The sequence below is a fragment of the Loxodonta africana genome, chromosome 25 (genome assembly GCF_030014295.1).
Source record: "Loxodonta africana isolate mLoxAfr1 chromosome 25, mLoxAfr1.hap2, whole genome shotgun sequence".
NCBI classification, from domain to species: domain Eukaryota; kingdom Metazoa; phylum Chordata; class Mammalia; order Proboscidea; family Elephantidae; genus Loxodonta; species Loxodonta africana.
The window spans coordinates 22,587,682-22,609,332 of NC_087366.1; the positions used below are offsets into that span (position 1 = coordinate 22,587,682).

The 21,651-nt window shown below is 50.6% G+C and overlaps 1 protein-coding gene across 1 annotated transcript in view; it reads right to left on the minus strand.

Annotated features, from left to right (window-relative positions):
* The window catches only part of LHX4 (LIM homeobox 4), a 45,747-nt gene that overhangs the window by 11,888 nt on the left and 12,208 nt on the right, over positions 1-21,651 (minus strand). The window contains exon 2 of the mRNA XM_003410861.3: positions 16,003-16,174. Coding sequence (XP_003410909.2) covers positions 16,003-16,174 — 172 coding nt within the window. The remainder of the gene's footprint in view (positions 1-16,002; positions 16,175-21,651) is intronic.

Here is a 21,651-nt window from a genome sequence, read left to right on the forward strand (position 1 = left end):
TAATTTTTATATCGAATCTAGGCCAATTCACAAGGCAGGTGTTAAAAATGAAACAATGCTTTCTTCATGCATTGCAAACCTTCCCAAATAAACCACCGAAAATCAAGAGACTTTGTTTAAACCCTTTGCTGCAGATGTCGTGCAGATGCTGGAGTAGACGCAGCCCCTGAGAACTGCCCGTGCTCCCCAACAGCAAGTCCTACACAAAAGGGAGGAGATGGGGGTGAGGAGGGCTGAGAGGGGCTCCAGAACAGAGCAAGGCCCGCTCGGCAGCCTCTCCCATGGAGGGGCCGCCTCTCTCTCACCGCTAAAAAGCAGACAGTGGCTTTCAGTAACCAGAAACCCAGTTGACACCAGAGCACCAGAGACATGAAAGATAACGGGGGTATAAATTTAATCTACATCCCGACAGTGATTCATGCGTGACGGTGGCAAGTGCAGAAGAAAAATGAAAAATAAATGGACTTTCCCACCAGCATTTTTTAGCAATTGAAGCAATTTTCCTGATTGTGGGATTTATACCGATGGTAAGTGGAAGTTGCCCCTCATTACCTTTCTCCCCGGAACACAGCCAACGGGGACCCTCACCAAGGGGGCGGGTCCACTCTCTCAGCCCACAGGGCTCCCCACAAGCATGGCTCCGCCCTTCAGGGTGCCTACCACCCCCACCCCACCCCATCAGAGCCAGTGGAACCCCAATAATGTGCTGTCCTTTGGGGCCTGTATGTGACAAAGACACCGTCTCGAGTTTCCAGATCTCCTACCATCCGGAGTCACAGATGAGAAAGCTGCATGACTTGTCCTGTGACAGGCAATAATGAGACACACAGCCATGGTTAAAATTCCCTGGCCCAAAACAAGGTAAAATTGTGGATTAGGCTGCTACACAGAGAACCAGGTGTCCAGCTGACCTGACAAAAATCAGAAGGATGCTGGGAATGGGGAGGAAGGATTGGACACCGGCCAAGGGATTTTCTAGGCAATAACAACAACAACAAAAAACCAAATCCACTGCCATCAAGTTGATTCCTACTCATAGCAACACTCTAGGACAGAGTAGAACTGCCCCGTGTGGTTTCCAAGACTGTAAATCTTTATGAAAGCAGACTGCCACATCTTTCTCCCTCAGAGACACTGGTGGGTTCGAACTGCCAACCTTTCAGTTAGCAGATGAGCGCTTTAACCACCGCTCTACCAGGATCCTTTTCTAGGAAGTACCCCCTCCCTTAATACCTATCAATCACTGAGCACCTACTGTGTGCAGGGCCCTGCCCACTCGGGGACAAACCCCGCTGGTCTCACCAGAAAAACAAGGCCTCTGGTCTGTGCTGCCAGAGCAGCCCTCTGGGAAAGCAGTTGAAACTAACCCAAAATGACCAAGAAAATGCAAGGAAGGACTCAGAGCTGATGGCTCATGTTATTTTTCTCCTCTGACCAGCACCATCGGTGATTCTCTCTTATCCCTGGCCAACGCATAGTAGGCAAGCCACAAGGACACACTGAATATGTGACTGTGAATACATGACTGAGGGAACGAATGAATGGATGAATAAGTAAACGAATGAAAGAACTGCTCCTTAAAACTTGTGCCTGAAGCAGTCAGAGAGAGTTGGCACTCAACATGACAGTTGCAGCTCCTAGGAGAGAATTGGACCTGGCTGAGAGGAGGCCCTGGCTCACTTATTAGAACACGCCACTCCCCCGCCCATCCCCAGAGCTGTCCCATCACATTCCTCACACCAATGGCTCCTGAGTGCTTAGCCTAAAAGATGAGTGTGATACATTTTCACAGGTGAGAAACCGAGGCTCAGAGAGGTGAGAGGCCAGCCTCAGATCACACCGGCAGCAAGTGGGGACCAAGGTTTAAACACAGGTCTTCTGGCAACACAGCTGGCACTCAGGGCTGCCAAAATCAGCCAACACCCACTGAGAAGCTGGCCTTGGAGCACATACCCTGGAGCTTAGGGAGAGGGACCCTGACACCTCAGTGTCTCCAGCTGTGTAGACTATTGGGCTCCTGACTCTGAGCCACCAGGCATGAGGCTCCCAGCCTGCAGTGGAGGAGCTGCCCTGGGAATCCTAGCCCCCAGAGCCACATGCCCAACTAGCCCTGCTGGCCACGTTGCACCTCCCTACAGCAGAGGCAGGTGTTGTGAGGGGCCCCATCTGTGTCGCTGGTCTCACCCTCTGCTCCAGCGGTCATCCTGAGCACCCATCTGTCCACCCCTGCTGCTCTTGACTGGCCTGGCTGGACCACTGGACAGTGCAGGGACAAACATGAGGGTGTCTGAACCCTGCAGAAAGAGGGCAACAGACAGGCCCAGCATGAGGGGCCTGCAGGCACTGACCTTCTGGAACCAGATGCACATAAACCCTGTACCACAGATGTTCTGGCCCATTCCCGATTTTATATTCTGTCCTGTGATCAGGCCCAGGTGCCACTGAAACATTACTAATCAAAGCAGCTTCCATCTACCAAACACCCACTGTGTGCCCTGCACTACCTTACACTCTGCATACATAATCTCATTTACTCCTTGCCACCAGGCCCTCAGGGCAAAGCCCCTGCTACCCCTCCTTGGAGCCCCCTCCAGACTCCTCATTCCTTGGGGAGTTTAACTCCAGGCTCACTGTCACTCACCACCCCTTCTGTCATAATTCTTGGTGACTTCAATCCACACAGACAATACTTCCTGCTCCTGCCCACTCAAGTCTTTGGCCTCTTCCCCCAAAAACCATGGTTTCCACCCTGCTTTGGCCACCCATTTCCATGGTCTACCCTTGGCCTTTTTGTTACCAGTAACTGCAACACTTTCAAGAATCACTCTCTATCATTCTATTGATGGACCACTGCCTCCTATCCTTCCAGCTCACTCCCTCGAGCACCCCGATGCCAATGATTCTGCAACCCTTCAAGAACCTGACTGTTGTCTTCACCAACCCTCACTCCCCTCATGGCCTTGTCTCCCTCCTTACCCAGCAACAACTCCACAGTCCATCTTACCAGTCAGCCCCCTGCAGACGCCCTCAGCCCTTCACCTACGCCACACCAGCACCAGGTACCTGAAGAGGGCCAGGGAGGAACACACCACCTTGCTGATGGGATTCACTTTAAATTTGTGATCTGAGCCTCAAGAGGGCTCAGGAAATCATAAACTATCTCCATCATCCATCACTCAACCACACTACTAGACACCTTCACTCTCTAAAGCTCCCCATCCTCAGTCTCAGCTGGTGGATGCTTCCTGATTTCAGAGAAAAGAGAGGCTCTCACAAAAGACCTTCCATCGCCCCCACCACCCCATCGACCCCCCGCAGGACCACTGCGCCCCTTGCCCACCTTCTGTAGATGAACTCTCCCAAAATCCTCTTCAAGGCCAACATGCCAGCTGGGTGCAGCACTCATCCCTTCTTCCCTAATCGAGAACATTCCTCCAACAACTTCCCCCTTTGTCTCCCACATCATTAATTTCCCCCACTACTAGATCATTCCTGTCAGCAGACAAGCATGCTATTATTTCTCCCATGTAAAAAAAAAAAAAATCCTCTCTTGACCACAAACTTCCCTCCCTATTTCCCTCCTCCCTTAGGAGCAAAACTCCTCAGAATAGGGATCTATGTTCAGGGTCTCTGGTGCCCCTGTACTAGTAGGTTCCAGACTTCTCTGGAATCCTCTCCAATCAGGGAGCAGCCCCACCAAGCAACCAAAGCTACAAGATGACCCATGACCTCGACATTGCTAAGTCCAGTGGTCACTTCTCATCTTCCCCGACCTCTCTCCCTCCTCCTTAGAACACTTTGCTCACTTGGCCTCAGGGCCAGTCCCTTGGCTCTGCTCCCTCCATTGGCAGCTCCTCTGCATCTACGGGACCTCTTCACTGTCTACCCGCACCACTCCATGATGACTGCACTGGCATCTCCAGCCTAGATCTCTCCCTTGAACTCCAGACTGGTACCTCCACTGTCTCCTCACCACCTCCATGAGCATGTCCAAAACCACACTCCTGACCTTGATTCTGCTCCTCCTGTGGTCGTCCCCTTCTCAGAGGATGGTCATTTCATTCTTCCAATTGCTCAGGCCAAAAACCTTGGCGGATGCTTAACTCCTTTCTCTCTCTCTCCCTCATGCCCCCATCTGATCTGTCAGCAACTCATGCTGGCTTTACCCAAAATCATATCCAGAATTAGATCACTTCTCATCCTTTCCACTGCAACCACCCTAGTTCAAGCCACCATCATCTATGACAGGCTCCTAGCAGGTCTACTGGCTTCAGCCCTGACCCCTTACAGTCTATCCTCTACATGGTAGCCAAAGCAATCCTGCTACTACCAAAGTCAGACCCTCTCACAACCCTTCCAGAGGCTCCCATCTCACTCAAAGTGAAGGCCAAAGTAGCTTTAATGAACTGCAAGACCCTACACCATTCGGCCCCCATTACCTTTCTAATCTCATCTCCTACCTTTCTCCCTCTTCCTCACTCCACCCCAGCCACACTGGCCTCCTCGGGGTCTTGGCACTGGTTCCCCTGCTTGGAACGCTCTTTCTTCAGATACCTGCAAGACCCATTCCAGGCATCCTACAGGTCTCTGCTCAAGTATTAACTTCGCAGAGAGGCCTTCCATGACCACCTCCACCCCCAGCACTTCCTTTCCCTGCTTCAGATTGATCATCTCCAATAAATGTATTGTGTATTTATTTAGGAAGTCCCTGGGTGGCACAAACGATTAATGAACTTAGCTGCTAACTGAAAGGTTGGAGGTTTGAGTCCAACCAGAACCACCTTGGAAGAAAGGCCTGGCAATCTACTTCTGAAAAATCAACCATCAAAAATCCTATAGAGCACAGTTCTCTGACACACATGGGGTCACTATGAGCTGGAATCGACTGGATGGCAACTCAGTTTTGTTTTTGGTATTCATTTGTTTACTGTCTTTCTTCCTCTCTAAAAGGCAAGCTCTGCGATGGCAGGGACTTCATCTGTTTTGTTCACTAACAGATCTAGTGCCTAGAACAGTGCCTGGTGCATGATATATGTTCAATAAATATGTTGAATAAATGAAGGGCTCACTTCTATAGTATGTATTAATGAATGTGCCTCCATTTTAAAGATGAGGAAACTGAAGTTCAGAGTGGTTAGGTAACCTGCCCACTCCCTCACAGCTCTTAACGATGGAGCTGGGATTTGAACCCAGTGCTCTTCCTCAATGATGCATCCAGTACCCTTGGCACGGATGTAATCCTTCCATTGAAGATAGTTCACGGGGGCCAGCCCATGTCCCCTGCCAGCCTCTCCATGTGTGTGAGCTCCCATAGTACCGTGCTGTGTCCCAAGGAAACAAAATACTGCATAACTTGATTTTATGCTTTAATTGCTTGGTGGTGATTTACTGCAAGCTGTATATTTTGTTCCCAGTTGACACTTCCCTACGTGTATTTCTTTTATCTATCAGCACACTTGACAGGTAAGTTGCTGATATTTACTGTTACTGTATGTACCAATATTTCCAACATATATCACCGCCCACTCTAAGGCCACATCCATGTCATGGGCACATCAAGTTCTGCTCAGATGGTCAGCCTTCTCCACACATAGCCAGGGACCATTTTTAAAGGAGACCTGACACCAGAGAATGTTTGAGCCTTGGGGGGTGGGGACACAGCCCCCCTCACAGTACATGCCTACACATAAACCTCCCAGCTCCATTCAAACTACCCCATAGTGCTCTGCTTTTTATTTGAGTAGGGGCTTATATAATGTTTAAGGAGCCCTGCTGGCGAAAACCGTGTTGGATTGCTAACCGAAAGGTTGGTGGTTCAGACTCACCCAGTGGCTTCAAGGGAGAAAGACCTTGTGATCTGCTCTGAAAAGATTATAACCAAGAAAACCCTATGGGGTAGTTTTACTCTGTCACATGGGGTTGTTATGAGTCAGAATCGACTCAATGGCACCGAACAACACAACAACATGTAATGTTTTTATTTTTAAAGAGCATTCACTATTATTATTTTAAGATGAATGCTGCTAGAAAAGCTTTAGAACCAGTTACGTAGTCCAAGCCCCTCACTTAGCAGAGGTAGAAATGGGCCCAGAGAGGGGTAGTGACGTGTTCAAGATCACATAGCTCAGTTAGTGTCAGAAAAGGGACCAGAGCCTGGATCTCCCTTTCCCTTGGCCACACTTCCCCTCCTCTCCTGCAGGGGGCAGATTTGCTTTCCAAGAGATGGTGAGACATGTGGGAGCCACCCTCAGCTGCAAGAGTCCAGCCCCTTCCCCCGCCATTGCCGTATTTTGGTAAACATGCAACAAGCATGTAGGATGCACCAGGCAAGTTCATGTGTGCTATCTCATGTATACAGCACAACAGCCCGTGAATGGAGGTGTAATTATTCCTTCTCCACAGATGGGGACAGGCTTGGAGCAGTCAGCCAACTGGTCACCCTCCTTCCTCCCACCTTCACTTGCCCCAGGCGCCTAATCTGAATTCTTTCCTTGTTCGCTGCAATGGAGTCAGCCCCCACTCATGGCAACCCCAAGAACAATGGAATGAAATGCGCTTCAATCTACCACCTTTCCCGTGATCAGTCGCTGATTGGACTGTTGTGATCTATAGGGTTTTCACTGGCTGATGTTCAGAAGCAGATTGCCAGGCCTTTCTTCCTAGTCTGACTTAGTCTGGAAGCTCTGCCAAAACCTGTTCAACATCATAGCAACATGTAAGCCTCCACTGACAAACACCAAGCCCACTGCCATCAAGCCGATTTGGACTCATGGGGACCCCAGGTGCCTTCCTTACTCCCTGTTAAGTTCTCTCTGCCAAGGTGTTAGCTCAGCTGGTAGCAAAATTCCCTGTGCAGAAGACTCGGTTGGGCTGTATGCTTAAAAGCAGAAGGCCCATCCCTGACTCCTGACTGCTCAGAACACGCACACTTCTAACATGCTCCCCCATGGTGGGCCCCAGTGTTGTTGTTGCAAGGACCACACCGTGGGAACTCCTGTGTACGCCACGAGCCCTGCTGAGGCATCTGCACAGCTTGATTCTCAGAGTCCCAAAGTCCCTCAAGCTCTAAGGCCTCATTCCTAAGAGTGGTGTGGCAGGCACTGTGACAGAGCCCCATCCCCATCCAGACCCCCTTCCCTCCCTCCACCCCTCTGGCTAACCTGCTGAACTCACTCATAGCACCAGCCACAGAACCCTAGCCTAGTTTGTGGTTTCCTCCTCAAAGCGAGGCTTCCAGGGGTACAGAAAGATTCCTGGGGACCAGAGTGACAACCAGAGACTGGTTCTGACTCCGACCCCCGTGTGACTGGGGCCAGGGCATCAGTTTGCACAGAGAATCAGCAGGAGATGAGGTTGAGCCAAATCCTGGGCCCTCGAACACAGGCTCAGAAGTTTCAGGAGGCAACGGGAGCCACAGGACCAGAGATGGGCCTGGCAGGAAGGTGTGAACTGACTGAGCTGGGGGAGGAAGCAGCGGGGAGGACAGCCAGTTAGGAAAGATTGCTGTGGTGCAAAGGCACAGTGACAGGGGCCTGAAAGAGGACAGTGGCAGTGGGAATGGGAGGAGAGGGCATTTAGAGACGGGAGCCCCATGACTTGGTGTCTGAATGGCCAGGGGTAGGGTGGGTGGTGAAGGAGCAGAAGATCTCTGCTGCTGGCCAGTGCGTTGTGCCTGGGTTAGAACGGTCCCCACATCCTCCGTGCCACACCACCCAGGCGCCACTTGGCTTTGGGGTCCCTGTTTCCACAGCTGACCAGCAGCTCTCAGACAAAGAGGCCCTCTGAGTCTCAGGCTGATTTGCAATTATTTGGTTCCCAGATTCCCCCATCCCAGCAAAGTCCATGAAATGAGAGTTCTGCAGATGTCAGAGGCCTTGCCCATGGCTGGCTCTGGGAGGGCGGCCCGGGCAGCAGCTGAGCGGGAGTGCCCAGGGGCGGGCAGACAGATCATCTGAGAGCTCATCACCACTTGATGTACGGCCTCCGCTCCCAGGGGCTGCGGCTCGGCTAAGTAATTGCTTCTGCCTTGATTACAGGCCTTCGCAAATGACTGTGGGCCTGGTCCCACCAGTGTGTTTGAGTCTTACAAATGTCCACACACACAGCCACTATCTGGACCATCTGATCGTTACCTTAAAAGGTTTAATTTGCTTAGAGAGGGAATTAGACTATAAACTACCCAGAAATTATGGAAAGTCACACATCAAAAAGACCCTCCCCCTGTGGTGCCTTAAGCACATTTTGCTAGGCCATTGTGTGTGTGTGTGTGTGTGTGTGTGTGCGTGTGTGTGCGCGAATAGCAGGTGTGTAGCTATCAGGAATAACAAGTGGCTCAGGAAGAATCTGATCCCAGATGGGACCCACGACCAGCCCCAGAACTGAAATGACCTCTTCTTGGGGCAAGAGCTCCAGGCGACCCTAGAGCCACACTCCCACGGGCTGGCCCCTCCTGCCGAGTGGAAGCCCGCTGAAGGCTGAAGTTGTTGAGACAAAGCTCAGGAGCAGAGCACGGAGACACAGCATCCTGTGAAGAAGCAGATGACAACACCCCCACCCAACCCCCACACAGGGAGGTGAGCAGTTGTTCCCAATCCCCTGACCTACCATTGCCACTTACACAGGGAAATGTGGCCTCATCTCCCACCCAGGACCCCATCTCCCACCCAGGACCCCATCTGGCCAGGAGCCCTTCACAGCCACACCACTCACACCTCTGCCCCCAGTACCCTCCTTCCCTCTTCTTCCCTCCTCCCTGCATAGATACACCATCATGATCTTAACAGTAATAGCTACTGATAAGGGTGACTGCTCCTAACTTCCCTGGCAGTCCCTGGGTGGTGGCTCAAACAGTTAAGTATTTGACTATTAGCTGAAAGGCTGGCAGTTCAAACCCACCCAGCGGTGCCTTGGAAGAAAGGCTTGGTGATCTGGTTCCAAAAGGTCACAGCCTTGAAAACCCTAGGGAGTACAGTTCTACTCTGCACACGTGGCGTCTCCAACGGTCAGAGTCGACTCAACGGCAACCACCAAAAACAATAAACACTTGCCTTGCTTCACCTTAATCTTCACAATAATTCAGAAAAATAGATTTTTTAAATTTCCACTTTCGAGATGAGAAACCGAGTCATATAAAGGTCTAATGGCCCCAAGTTCACACTGAGCCTGGACCCAAACCCTTCATGAAGTCCACCACGCAGCAGAGAGGTTCCGCTGCCTTTCCCCTGTTAACTGATGCCCTGGCGTCCTCCCCCTACGGCCCAGGTGAGGAGGGCAGGCCCTGGGAACCAAAGCGATTGGGCCAAGGTCACCCGTGAAGACCTGTCCAGAGCCAGAGAAACCGCCCTGCAGCTCAGCCAAACGCAGAACACTCCAGAGCTGAAACACACTGTTCTGGACTGCAAGGATAAATCAGAGCCTCTCGGGCTCCCAAGGACGCTGCTTACCTGCCCTTGGCTGACAGCCATGCTGACTGCCTGGAGATTGACTGGCTGGCGGAGGGGGCACCTGTGAGGGACGGAGTAAAAGCCTGGCCCAGGGCCCAGAGCCCTGCACAGCTTCCCAGTGAGGAAGCAGCCCTCCTACACTGGGACCTCCCAGCTGTGCCCATCTCTACACTGGGAAGGGTGAGGTCCTCAGGGGCAGGGAGACACCCCAAAGAAGCATGAAGTCTTAGACAGGAAATCTCAGTTACAGTCACTCTCAAATACCTCAGACTTTACCCCCACACCCCCCACTGAAGGGAAATGTAAATACAAGCCTCAGGTGGCTGAGGCTGCAGCTTAAAAGCCCCCCACAAGCCTGAAATGTCCTGACAGGCTTGCGCCTTATGTTCCTTTCTCTTCAATCCTATGGTTATGTTTGTGTTAATATGATAATTGCTGGTTTGTTTCCCAAATCTTCAAGTAAATCGACATGGCATGTTGATCCTGAGGTTTATCCCCTGGCACTCTGCCCTGGACCCTCCCTCCGCCATTGCCAGGGTCCCCCACCTTTGAGAAGCTCTTGGTTAAGAGCTACAGCTGCTAAACAAAATGTCAGCAGTTTGAATTCACCAACCACTCCCTGGCACTCTACGGAGCAGTTCTACGCTGTCCTATAGGGTCACCATAAGTCAGAATCGACTCAATGGCAGGTAGGTGGTAAAAAATGTTAACATGCTCGACTACTAACCGAAAGGTTTGAGTCCACCTAGAGACGCCTCAAAAGAAAGGCCTGGCAACCTACTTCTGAAAACTCAGCCATTGAACACCCTATGGAGCACAGTTCTACTCTGACAGAGGGGGTCACCATGAGTTAGAATCGGCTTAATGGCACCTGATTGTTTGTTTGTTTGTTTTTGGCCATTAGAAGTCGCCTCAAGGGAAGCTCTCAAAGCTGGTAACCAGGGGTGGCCTGGAGAAGCCAGCACAGGCCCAGCCCTGAGAGAGGATTCTGACAGCCCAGCTCTCCAGGGCAGTGGGAGGGTCAGGTCGCCACACGTCAGGGCCAGGAGCCCAGAGATACAGCACACTGCGCTGTGCTGGACACAGTTTATACACCATCTTCTTCACAGTTCACAACTCTGTGGGTAATATGAGCTCCTCTTAACAGACAAGAGAATGAGGGTCAGAAAGGCTTCCTAACTTGTTCACTGAGAAACAGCTAGTAAAAGATAAAACAGGAATTCAGCTGAGCTCCATTTACCAAATCACTCCACTCATAAGATAACCCCCTTTTGCAAAATGCTCCTGTACACCCAGTCTCCACTAAAGCGGACACTATTAAAAAAAAGCGGACACTATTAGCACTCTCTTTTTTCCTGAAGAAGAAACTGAAGCTCAGAGATGTTAAAGATGTGAAGGGGCACCCAGTGGGCCAGCGACAGAGTCAGCGCTTGAGCCCAGCTCCAGGAGCAGACAGCCTTCCTGTCCTCCTGCTTCAGACTGTGTCAGCGGTGAGGGGGACTCAGAGGCCCTGCTCCCAGGCTGCTGCTCACTCCATGCCTTAGTCTCTTTGCAAGGAGACATGGGACCAGTGACAGGCTGGATGCATGGTCCGGAAGGACCTGTTTGGCAATGTGACACAAGGTGTCGGCCCCTCAACTTGCAATTCAAAGTGCACTAAAGCCTCTGCATGTGGTGTGGGCTCTCCATGCTTACAGCTCCCACTGGACTCAGCACACATCACAGCCTCTTCTCTCGGGCCTCAGAGTTTTATTTCCTTTGAAGAAAGGGAAGCCAAGCACCCAGGACACAAAGCCAACAAACAACAGCAAAAGTCAACCAACGTTGCTGAGCAAGACAAACTTCAACAGCCCCGAAAGAAAAATGCAACAACCACAGAGTACAACCTCCCAACAATACTTCTTTCTTCCTCTATGTACACTCCAACATCGCCCTCTGCTGTCGATCACCAGTACTACTGCGTCTCGCCTGCTAGAGGAAGTCCTGACCCTCCACTTTGCCCTGGGGCTCCCTTCACTTCTGAGTATTACACAACTCCAGGGGCTCTCTTCACATTACATTCTTGATTCACAGAATGTCACATGAAGGATGTCCCCTGGAGTTGTGAAGAGCAGTGGCCCTGCCCCTTGTTATGAGCAAAGAGATTAAAATACTGATCCTGGAACTTAGAGCCATATTGCTCACTCCAGAGATGAGAGGGATCAGTGAATCTTGTCCCCTGTCTCTGAACAGGACTATGGGGCAGGTAGCAGAAAAGGGCAGCCTTTTTGCTTTTTTTTTTTTCAAGGAGCACAGAGAAGGGCTCCTCCCTGGCTCTGAGTTGGCATCTTCCAAACCCCTCAGCTAAAAGTATCTTGAGGTCTGACAGGTGAGTTCAGGGTGAAATCAAGTGCACAGCACCTGCTTGTCCTGCTCACAAGGCCACCACAGGTGTGACTCCTCCTGCAGCCAGTGTGAGAACAGGAAGATGGGGCTCTGAAACTGCCTGCCACCTCCTACCCTGCTTGGTGTTCTCTGCCCCCCTCACTGCTTCCCTGAACAGTATGTCCAGTGTGCCATCTGCAAGCAGGTGCCTGGTGACATTTAGTGAGCTGTAATGAGGGCCAGTCACAGCCTGAGCCCCAAGTGGGCAGCTGCTTCTAGTACCCCCAGGTGTAGGAGGCCACTCCAAGACCCTAGGCAATTTGCCCTTCCCTGCATCTTGCCCAGGACAGGGCCTGCCGCAGTGCCTTCCTGGATGACAAACAGCCACGTCCTGAAGAGCTGGGGTGGGAGGCTGCCTGTCACTGCAGTGTCCTTACCCCAGCTCACTCAAGACTCCAGAGCCGCCCCATCTCCTTGTCCCGCCTTTGGCAACGGCAGGAGTTACTTCAGCTTTGAATTTCTCTCCACACAGCACCCCCAGGTTAATGGCCTGGATTCAGCACTCATGGGATGGCTGCTGCCCCACTTTACAAAGGGATTCAACCCTTAGAATGGACCATTTTATGAAGTGGAGAAATCCTGTGGACAGGGGGACAACTGTTGCTAAATGACGGGCCTGTATGATCGGAGGCAGCCAAGGACTCCCGACTCACAGGTACAGAAGGTCCAGAAGAAACTGCACGCCAGAAATTCACTGTGTAATTTACTCCTTGCTGCGACAAACCCAGAGACACTCTATGGACACAGCTCAGCCAGGTGCTTATAGGGACAGAGAAACTAATAACATAGAGGCCTTCTGTTCAAGCCAACCAGGAAGATACAACAGGTTCAGAGGGAATGGGCTCAACAAAGCAGCGGGAGCTGAGTCACCTTGAGGGAGAAGGAAGAGGGTGATGATGCCTCTCCAGGGACTCCCACCCCACCCTACCCCCAGGCGCTAGGTTCTGAGCTACCTTGGAAGGATGGGGAGACCTTGAAAGGGTGGAGATGGAGGGAACAGTGTCCCTGGAAGAGAAAATAGCCTGGGCCGGGGTGTGGAGGTGGGAGCATACCAAGCATGCCTGGGGGGAGGGGCATCGTGTTTGGTGGGACATAGGGATTGAGTGTGCTATGATGCCAAACAGGTTTCAGTGGGGCTTCCAGACTAAGACAGACTAGGAGAAAGGCCTAGTGATCTACTTCTGAAAACCAATCAGTGAAAATCCTATAGATCACAACAGTCCCATCCCTTCACGGAGGTGGCACAGAACTGGAGAGTGTTATTTCCACTGTGATAGAGTCGCCATGAGCTGGGGGTCAACTCCACCGTGGCTAGCAATAACAAGTGTGCCCCAGGAAAGCAGTGAGGGAGGACTGGAAGGAAGGCCAGGCAGGCGCAGAAGCTTCTGATGGTACTGCTGCATCTGGGCTCATTCGGCAGGTGGCAGGCCGTGCTGAAGGAGTTGGGGGATGAGACATGACCTGAGTGGTGAGGCGGGATGGCTCATCTGTCACAGGTGTATAGGCTAGTGAGGGGACATGCAGCAGGGGATCAGTCAGGAGGTCACCGCTGAGCAAGGGCGTGTATAAATCCAAATGAGGGCCTGGGCACAGGTGCAGGGGGGAGGGGGACCCTGAAGGCAGGGGACAAGTGCACCCCGAGTAATGCCCCATCCAAGTCGTATTACTTCTGATCCTGGGTTTACTGATCCTGGGCCTTCAGTGACCCCTGCCCAGCTCCCACCTTGGGACCCTCCTGAGTCTACGGGCCTCCTTTTTTCTTATGGCTATTTCTCTGAACCCAACCCAGCTCCTGAGCTGCAGCTGCCTCCCTCTCAGCCCCTCTCTTTCGCAAACCCGGAGTCAGCCAGTCAGAGTCCAAAAGCCAGAGGGGAGCCTGGGGCAATGTTGGCGGCCACAGGCACTTCTCTGTTGACAGATCTCGGAGTCCTAGACCCTGACAGGCTTTGCCTGCACCCCAAGGGCTGCCCTGACCTGCCAGGCTGGACTAGCTGCTCCCTGTGGGCCCTGGGGACTGACACAGAACACCTCAGCACCTGCCCTGTCCTCAGATAGGCAAGGAGATGTGGCCTCTTGCCTCACCTCTGGGGTGCACTGAGGCTTTACAAAGGTTCAGGGTTGGAGGGGTGGACCCTGACTATAGCAGCTCCCCCAATTCCCAAGTCCAGGCCCTCCCACCCACCCTGCTTCCTCCTGCCCTCCTCACACACACACATTCATGTTCTCATGTCCACACAGGTATACCCGCACGCACACACAGACACACACAATGAAATTCGCCCCATCCTGAGTCATTCAGGAGCTGCCTTGGGCTTGGCCAGGGCACCACTGAGGGCAGAGGTGTGCCAGATTCTGCCAGTTCAAGTGGAGGCAAACTCGTGTTGCTCCTGAGAAAGGCTGTGGGTGGAGGGAATGGGTCTGTGTATGGTAAATGCTAGAATAAAGGAAAGGAGGTAAGAAACAGAGGTGAGGAAAGTGAAAGGAAAATTAGGAAAAGGAGGAGCAACATTTAGAAAAGGCTTAGAGGAAGAACCATCAAGGATTTGTTGGGTGTGTCCTCATGTAGTGCACATGCAGGCACAGGCGTGTGCACACACACACACACACACGCAGTGAGATACATATTTGACCAAAGTGTGATGTGACAATAAGCGCAGACTTCTGCACACAGCCAAGGAGACAGCTCAGTAGTTACCAAACAATCTTTAATATGCTTTTTAACTCACTGGACCAGAGAAATTTGTGAATCCTCAGAAATTCAATTAATCCTAAGTTTCACATAGTCCCTGTAGGTAAACCTTTGAGAAGATTTGAGAGAAATCATGTTCTCTGGGATTTGACATTTCTACACATTTCTCTTCCCTGCCCCCAGTTTATACATCCTCAAACAACAACAAAAAAAAAAAAACCATTGACATAGAGTTGATTCCAACTCATAGAGTAGAACTGCCCCACAGGATTTCCAAGGCTGTGATCTCTATGGGAGCAGAATGTCACAGTCTTTACCCACAGAGGAAGCATAACACCTTTGTGGGGCTCGGTCATTCTTACCAAAGGTTTTCAGGCCTCCGGAGCCTCCCCTTCCGGCCACCCTGCTCCTAGCACTCCTTGGGGCCACCCAGGGCTGCCTCAGTGACTGCTGACAACCCCTACCTCCTGTTTTGGCTTTGCTGTTGCCTGCTGGTCCACCTTGAGTAATAGATTCTGGGAGAGAAATATCAGACTAAATGCCACAGAAAATAGATTCTGTAAGTTTCCCTCACCCTGACCTGAAGCTCCAATAGGTTTTTTTCTGATGAATCCAAGCCCAGAATGAAAAATCCAGGACAGTCTTAATAGCTAACAGTCAGATGACAGGCACTATTTTAAGTGCTTTACACATATTGACACATTTAAAGCTAATAACAATCCTATGAGATAGGAACTATTATTATCAGGCCCATTTTACAGATAAACAAACTGAGACACAGAGAAGCAAAGTAACTTGCCCAAGCCCACCCAGACCCACTTGCCCAAGAGAACCCAGCAAATAAGTAGATTCAAACCCAGGCAGGGTCCGGGCTCTTAACCATCACACAAAACTGCCTCTTAGTCATGTGTCCATTTAAATTGACAATTCGGACCCAGCCTTTGACTCCTACCAGGAGCAACTCCTCCAAGCCCGTGAGGTCCTTGACACAGCCTGGGGAAGCACAGCCAGGAGACTCCTCTAGATGACAGCACAGAACTAAAAGTATGTGGTCTGAAAGCCAGAATGATACAGCCAAGTACCCTGAGGCACCAAGTCACCAAGCGGAGCAATTCCTTTTAGAATTTGCAGAGAGACCTTTGTGCGCCCCCTGGGAATTCTGGCTCATGCCCTCCCCGGGCCCCCACTCTGCCCCTTGAAGAACTCAAGTGAGGCTGAGATGCTGGGCCTGGACAGTGATGGGGAAGGTGATCAGAAGGAGACCCTCCGTGAGGAGCACCCTCCCATCACCAGGATTCCACTTCCCCAAGGGTGGACCATCGTTCCCCTCTATTTTGCTTCACTGCAAGCCTCCCCCAAGGGAGACAGGAGTCCTCCTCGTTGCATAAGGAGAAGCGGAGACAGACCAGGGTAAGGAGAGGAGACAGAGCCCGCATGCTGACTTACTTGAAGAAGTCTTCTTTGCAGTAGACACTCCCGGCCCTGGAGAAGCACCTGTCAGCCAGCTGCATCTGGCAGTCTGCACACTTGAGGCAGGAGCTGTGCCAGTGCCTGTCCAGGACCTTCAGGATGAACTTGTCCAGGATATGCTGGTTGCAGCCAGCACACTGGGGAATCTCTGTGGGAAGAGGAGAGAAAGGCAGGTGAGCCTTCCACACAGCCCCGCTGACCAGACCAGGCCCTGTGTGGATGCTGTCCCATTCCGCCCAGGGTGAGAATGGACGTGACCCAAACTCCTAGGGCTGCCATAGATAATGGTACAGCTTGTACACTGCACAAAGGTGTCTGGACAAGAGAACAGATGGGGATTGAAATCAAACACTTGTCTTGCGGGCCAGGCTGTGTTCTCTGGCATGGGGTGGCTTTGGTCCAGAGGGGTCACCTGTTTCTAATTTGTACAAGGGCACCACAAGGCTAGCAGTACCAGCCAATCCCATTTATGCCAGCTGCAGTTCCACAGCCAAGAGGCCAAGAAGGCCTAAGAGCATTCCCCTGTTTGCATGGTATTTTCATCACTGGGCAGAACTTGTGCTAAAAACAGTAGCCCCCAAAGTGAACCCTGCCTAGGCATGGACTGAGAAGCCACCTGGCCTAAAAAGGGAATGATATATATGGGGGGGACTGGGAAAAGTACGAAGTTGGTCTGAGGTTGTTCCAGGGGCCCTGAGATAAAGAATCTCAGTACTTTGAGGAATTGTAACTGATACCATGAGCTGGCTCAATCAACATTCCCTCCTAATGTGCCTTCCTGTACCATAGACTGGAAAACCAGAAACTGCTTTTCCAGACTCTCTTGCAGCTAGGGTTCAATATGTAAATTGAAGTCCACAAATTACATGCACTTAGGAGAGACCTGAATTCAGAATTGAGCTAAATACAGGGACAGCGGAAGGGCAGGCTCCCATTGTGCTGGTGTGGATGGTGACAGAGGCTATGGGGTTCTATGGTTGAAATATCTTAATTTGGTGTTTCTCCCAATCACAGCAAACACAATGAAATTCTGGTGTTGGGAGTTGTTCCTGGTAGCTCAGCTCAGAGCTGGCTCCGCTGTGTTGAAAACCACCTAGTATCTGGTAATTGATCACTTTCCACTTTAACATTGAAAGTGGATTCTGTCATCTGCAACTGAACAATAATCACTGCCCCACCTTGTTCCTGCCCTGAGTGAATTTTTATCCAAGGCCTGTTTCTCTGTCACCCCATCTTTACCAGGGGATTGCTTGGGGTTTGGGAGTATTTTGCATCACTGAATTTGTTTCAAAATCTACAAAATGGCCAGGAACAAACAGTGCCAGCATCCCTAGCCATTTTTCTCTGTACTTTTCCAAAAAAAGTAAGGATAACGAATACTTTGAACAAAAACATGAAAGCGTACATTGGGCATCTTGTAGTATCCTTCCAATATAGCACATTATGAGACTGGCAGCCCTGGGGTTTCTCGCTTCATAAATAGCACATTTGATAATTGTTTGTCTACACACCTGTTTTTCCCGTTAGAAAGTGGAATCCTCAAGAGGCAGGAACAAGGTTTCTTTCTCAGCTTTGTATCCTCACTGCCTAGCTCAGTGCCTGAACACAGCGGTCACTTCACAAATGTTTACCACTGAATAAATAATTGATCAAATCCTCCCGAGCAAGCTCACCTTGAAATAGTTCTTCACTAGCTTCTGTGGGTCACTTGAAAATGCCAACAAAAGTAGTGAAACCAATCTTTCATAAATCATATATGTTTCTCCAATCATATCATGTTTGTTGGTTTTAACATAATTTATAAGTGTTAACACAGTGAATTAGTCTCAAGCTCTGGAAAAAAAATTTTTTTTTAAACACTGCTAAACCTCTCTAGAGAGAGGGCTTCCTCAGATATTAAGACATTTGTCTTTAAAACTTATAGACAGGTTATTGGAGCATACACCAAACACCATCACCAGCCCTGTCCACACAAGCGCTATCCTTGGACCCTGCCAGTTAAATCCCAACCCCAGCCTGTTTCCTTCATGCCTCAGCAGCCACCAACGTTTGCTTGAAAGTCAGACCCATTCAATGTCCTGTCCTTTGACTCCTTTCTCAGACCAAAAGGAAAACTGCCAGGAGTCACACTCAGCTAGATACACTAGGCCTGAACACTCGCTAATTGTTTTAGTTCATATGGGATTATTTTCTCTATCTCAAAAGGCTTCCTCCTTGAAAAATAAATTGTTCAACCAACAAATACCAAGGCATTCCAACGTGCCCATCCAAGTTCTAAGCACATGATGGCTACAGGAATTTCCACAGGGGGCAATAGATAGGACATAGGGCTAAGACCATGGACTCTGGAGCCAGACTATCTGGGTTTGAACCCTGACTCTGCTCTTTAACCTTGGACAATTATTTCACTTTTCTCTGTCTCAGTTTCCTCACCTGTGAAATGGGCATAATGATGACAATAATGCTCCATAGGACTGTGTGAAGATTAAATGAATTAATATTGTAAAATTCTTAGGACAGGGCTTGATACACAGTAGGTGCCCAACTGGGTTTGCTATTATTATGTAGTATTAGTCAAGGAGATAAGAATAACTGCAGTAAGGGATTGCTGGAAACCCTGGTGGCGCAGCGGTTAAGAGCTATGGCTGCTAACCAAAAGTTGGCAGTTGGAACCCACCAGGCACTCCTTGGAAACACTGTGGGGCAGTTCTACTCTGTCCTTTACCGTCGCCATGAGTCGGAACCACTCGAGGGCAACAGGTTTTTAAGGGATTGCTAGACTTAGTGAAAGGAGAGTTAGCGCCCCTGGGCATTCCCGCGCTTTCTCTCGTTGAGCCCTCACAGGAATCCCCGCATAGATGTCCAGATCCCCAGATGGAGGCTCAGAAAACGCCCAGTCACACAGCGACTACCTGACAGGCCCGGGAGCAGGCCCTGCCTGCCCGCCTCCGCTACCACACCGGACACCTCTCTCCAAGAACCATCAGGGAGGGACCCGCCTGCCTGGAGTGGCCAGGGTAGGTTTCCACGAGGAGGTGGCCCGTGCGCTGCCGAGATAGACTTGGATGAGCATAGACAAGACTCTGAGGAGGAGAGTAAGGGGTGGATAACCTCGAGCTCCCGTCCCTGCGAACACAAGGCCAGCCTCACGGGACGAGAGGGTGCAGTGGGTAGGAGAAAAGTGAGGGATAACTCAGGTAAAGAGGGTCTTAAAGGGCCAGGGGAGTGCAGGTTTATCCGCATATTGTTAGCCATTGCAGGTGGCTGAGGGGGAGACCGCTTGAAGGAGGAGGTGTTGAGGAAGATTGCTCGGCAGGAGAAGGGAAGACCTACCACGAAGCTCTCTCAGGACAGGGAAGTGGTTTAGGGACAGAGGGATGCAGAGCCGGCAGGAACCTAGGAACAAGATCCCTTGATGGTTGTACCAGTCGTTCTGGTGTGGCGCGGGCTGCCTGCATCAGCGCCCGACCCGAGCTTGGCTGCAGCTCGGCCTCTGCGCCCCCGGCGTGGGCAGCGGCCTGCTGGAGCTCGCCCCCAGGTCACCCAGTTGCTTCCCCTCTGCCCCGACACGCCAGGCAGGGGTTTCCTCTTTGTGTGGGCAAACACTTGGATTCCGACGAGCCAGATTCGGCTGGGAGCGTAGCCGCCTCTAGAGAGGCAAATTAATTCTTTGAGGGCGTGGATACAGAAAGGTCCTCGCTGGCCCTGCGCTGCCTCTGCGCGGGATCGAGCCCGGCTTCCGGCACCTCCCTCCCCGCTCCTGGGCAAGAAGGGCCGCTGCTTCCGACATAACTGTTGTTGTTTGGCCTTCCCTGCAAGGAAAGATAAGGCTATATTTTTCCTCCCAGCCACAAATGCATGGGGATGAGGGAGAGGATGTGTGCCCATAAAATTTATTTCGAGCAAGGTACCTACCAGGAGCCTTAATATGATGAGTATTCAAGAGAGACTACATTAGCGCTAATGTATGCAGGGAACGTGGGCAGGGGAGTTTTAGAGGCTTGTAAGCGGAGACAACATCACGTTAGGGAACAACACGAAAAGCAGATGAGACAGCCATTCCAGCCTCCAGCTTGGAAGAGCTGCTCCCAGCTGTGTCAGGCTTGGTGATCCAAACTGGGTGTTCTCACAGAGCGGCTTCAGGACACACTAAGGACGTGTTTTAAATTAAATAAATAAATAAAACCTTTTCCATTGTAGATTTTATGGTTTAAAATTTAAAAAAACAAAAATAAATGTAGAAACGGTTTAAAAGATTCACAATATACTACTAATAACAGTAAGTAAAATCTGGCATCGACGCCCTGTTTTGAGCTGTTCCAGGTCCTGAGTGTATATTGCCTCAATAATACACACAACTCAGCAAGGAAGGTACAGTCCCCATTTAACAAATGAGGAAGCTGTGCTCAGAGAGTTCAAGCAAAATGGTCAAGGTGCCACAATGGGAACCAGGATTTGAAGCAACAGCAGTGCTGCTGTCTCGCTTATGAAGGACTAACGCAATGTGACAGCTGGAGGGATGGAAGAGATCACATCACCCGGCAGGACCTGTCATTTTATAGGGGAGAGGGGTGTTTGCAGAGGCCAAGAAATAGTCTCAAAGATGCTCTATTTACAATGACAAAAGGGTAGGTGAGTCCCTGGCCTTTTGTGCTCCCTAAATAGGAGTTGGGTAAATGGTTATGTTTGAGGCACAAATTTGGACCCTCTGGGCAGAGTAAGGAGCCCTGATGGTGCAGTGGTTAAGAGCTATGACTGCTAACCAAAAGGCTAGCAGCTCGAATCCACCAGCTGTTCCTTGGAAATCCTACGGGGCAGTTCTACTCTGTCCTATTAGGTCACTATGAGTCAGAACGGTGGCAGGTTTGGGTTTTTTTTGGTTTGGAGTAAGCAGGTGTTGTATGCGATGAACATCGGATGCCCAGGGGAGGGCTGGAATCTGGAAGCCCCTGTCCCTCTGATCTCCTCCAGCTCAAAAGCCAACTTGTCAATGGCATCTGTCAAGTTCAGACCCATTCTTGCTGTGAGATCAGACACTTCAGGTTACATGGCCCCATGTAACCATTTAGATTAGCAAGAAATGTCAACTACCTAGAGATTTTCCAAACAGCAACAATATAAGCCTTTACTTCCTTACCTACGATAATTTTTTTTTTTCCAACTTGGACAGCCTGAAGAGGACAGAGGTTACACAGGTCTCCTGCCAGAAATAAAGATGTAACCAAAATGTCCAAGGGGCAAGATGATTTCCAAATCCCTAGTAAGCTCAACTTATTTTGTGCAGTATTTGGTGTCACAAAACTCCACTTCAGAAAAGGAATTTAAGCAGACTCTTGCAGTTACTGAAACAGAATTTGGTCTATAAACTCGGTTCCCAGTATGAGGAATCATTTCTTTTAGAATGAAAGTTTTTTATTTTATCTGCACATATGTATTCTGCGATGTTGCTTTTTGCTGGGGCTCTGCAGAGGGTAAACATCGGTGCGAAAAGACAGCAGTGCTCTCCTGGAAGAGCCCAGGCATCTGGGGAGGTGCCGCACTGCTCCGTACAGTGCACTCCCCTTCTGCAGGGCCTGTCCACCAGAGTCTTCCGTATCCCGCAGAGCAGCAAGGCTCAAGGCACAG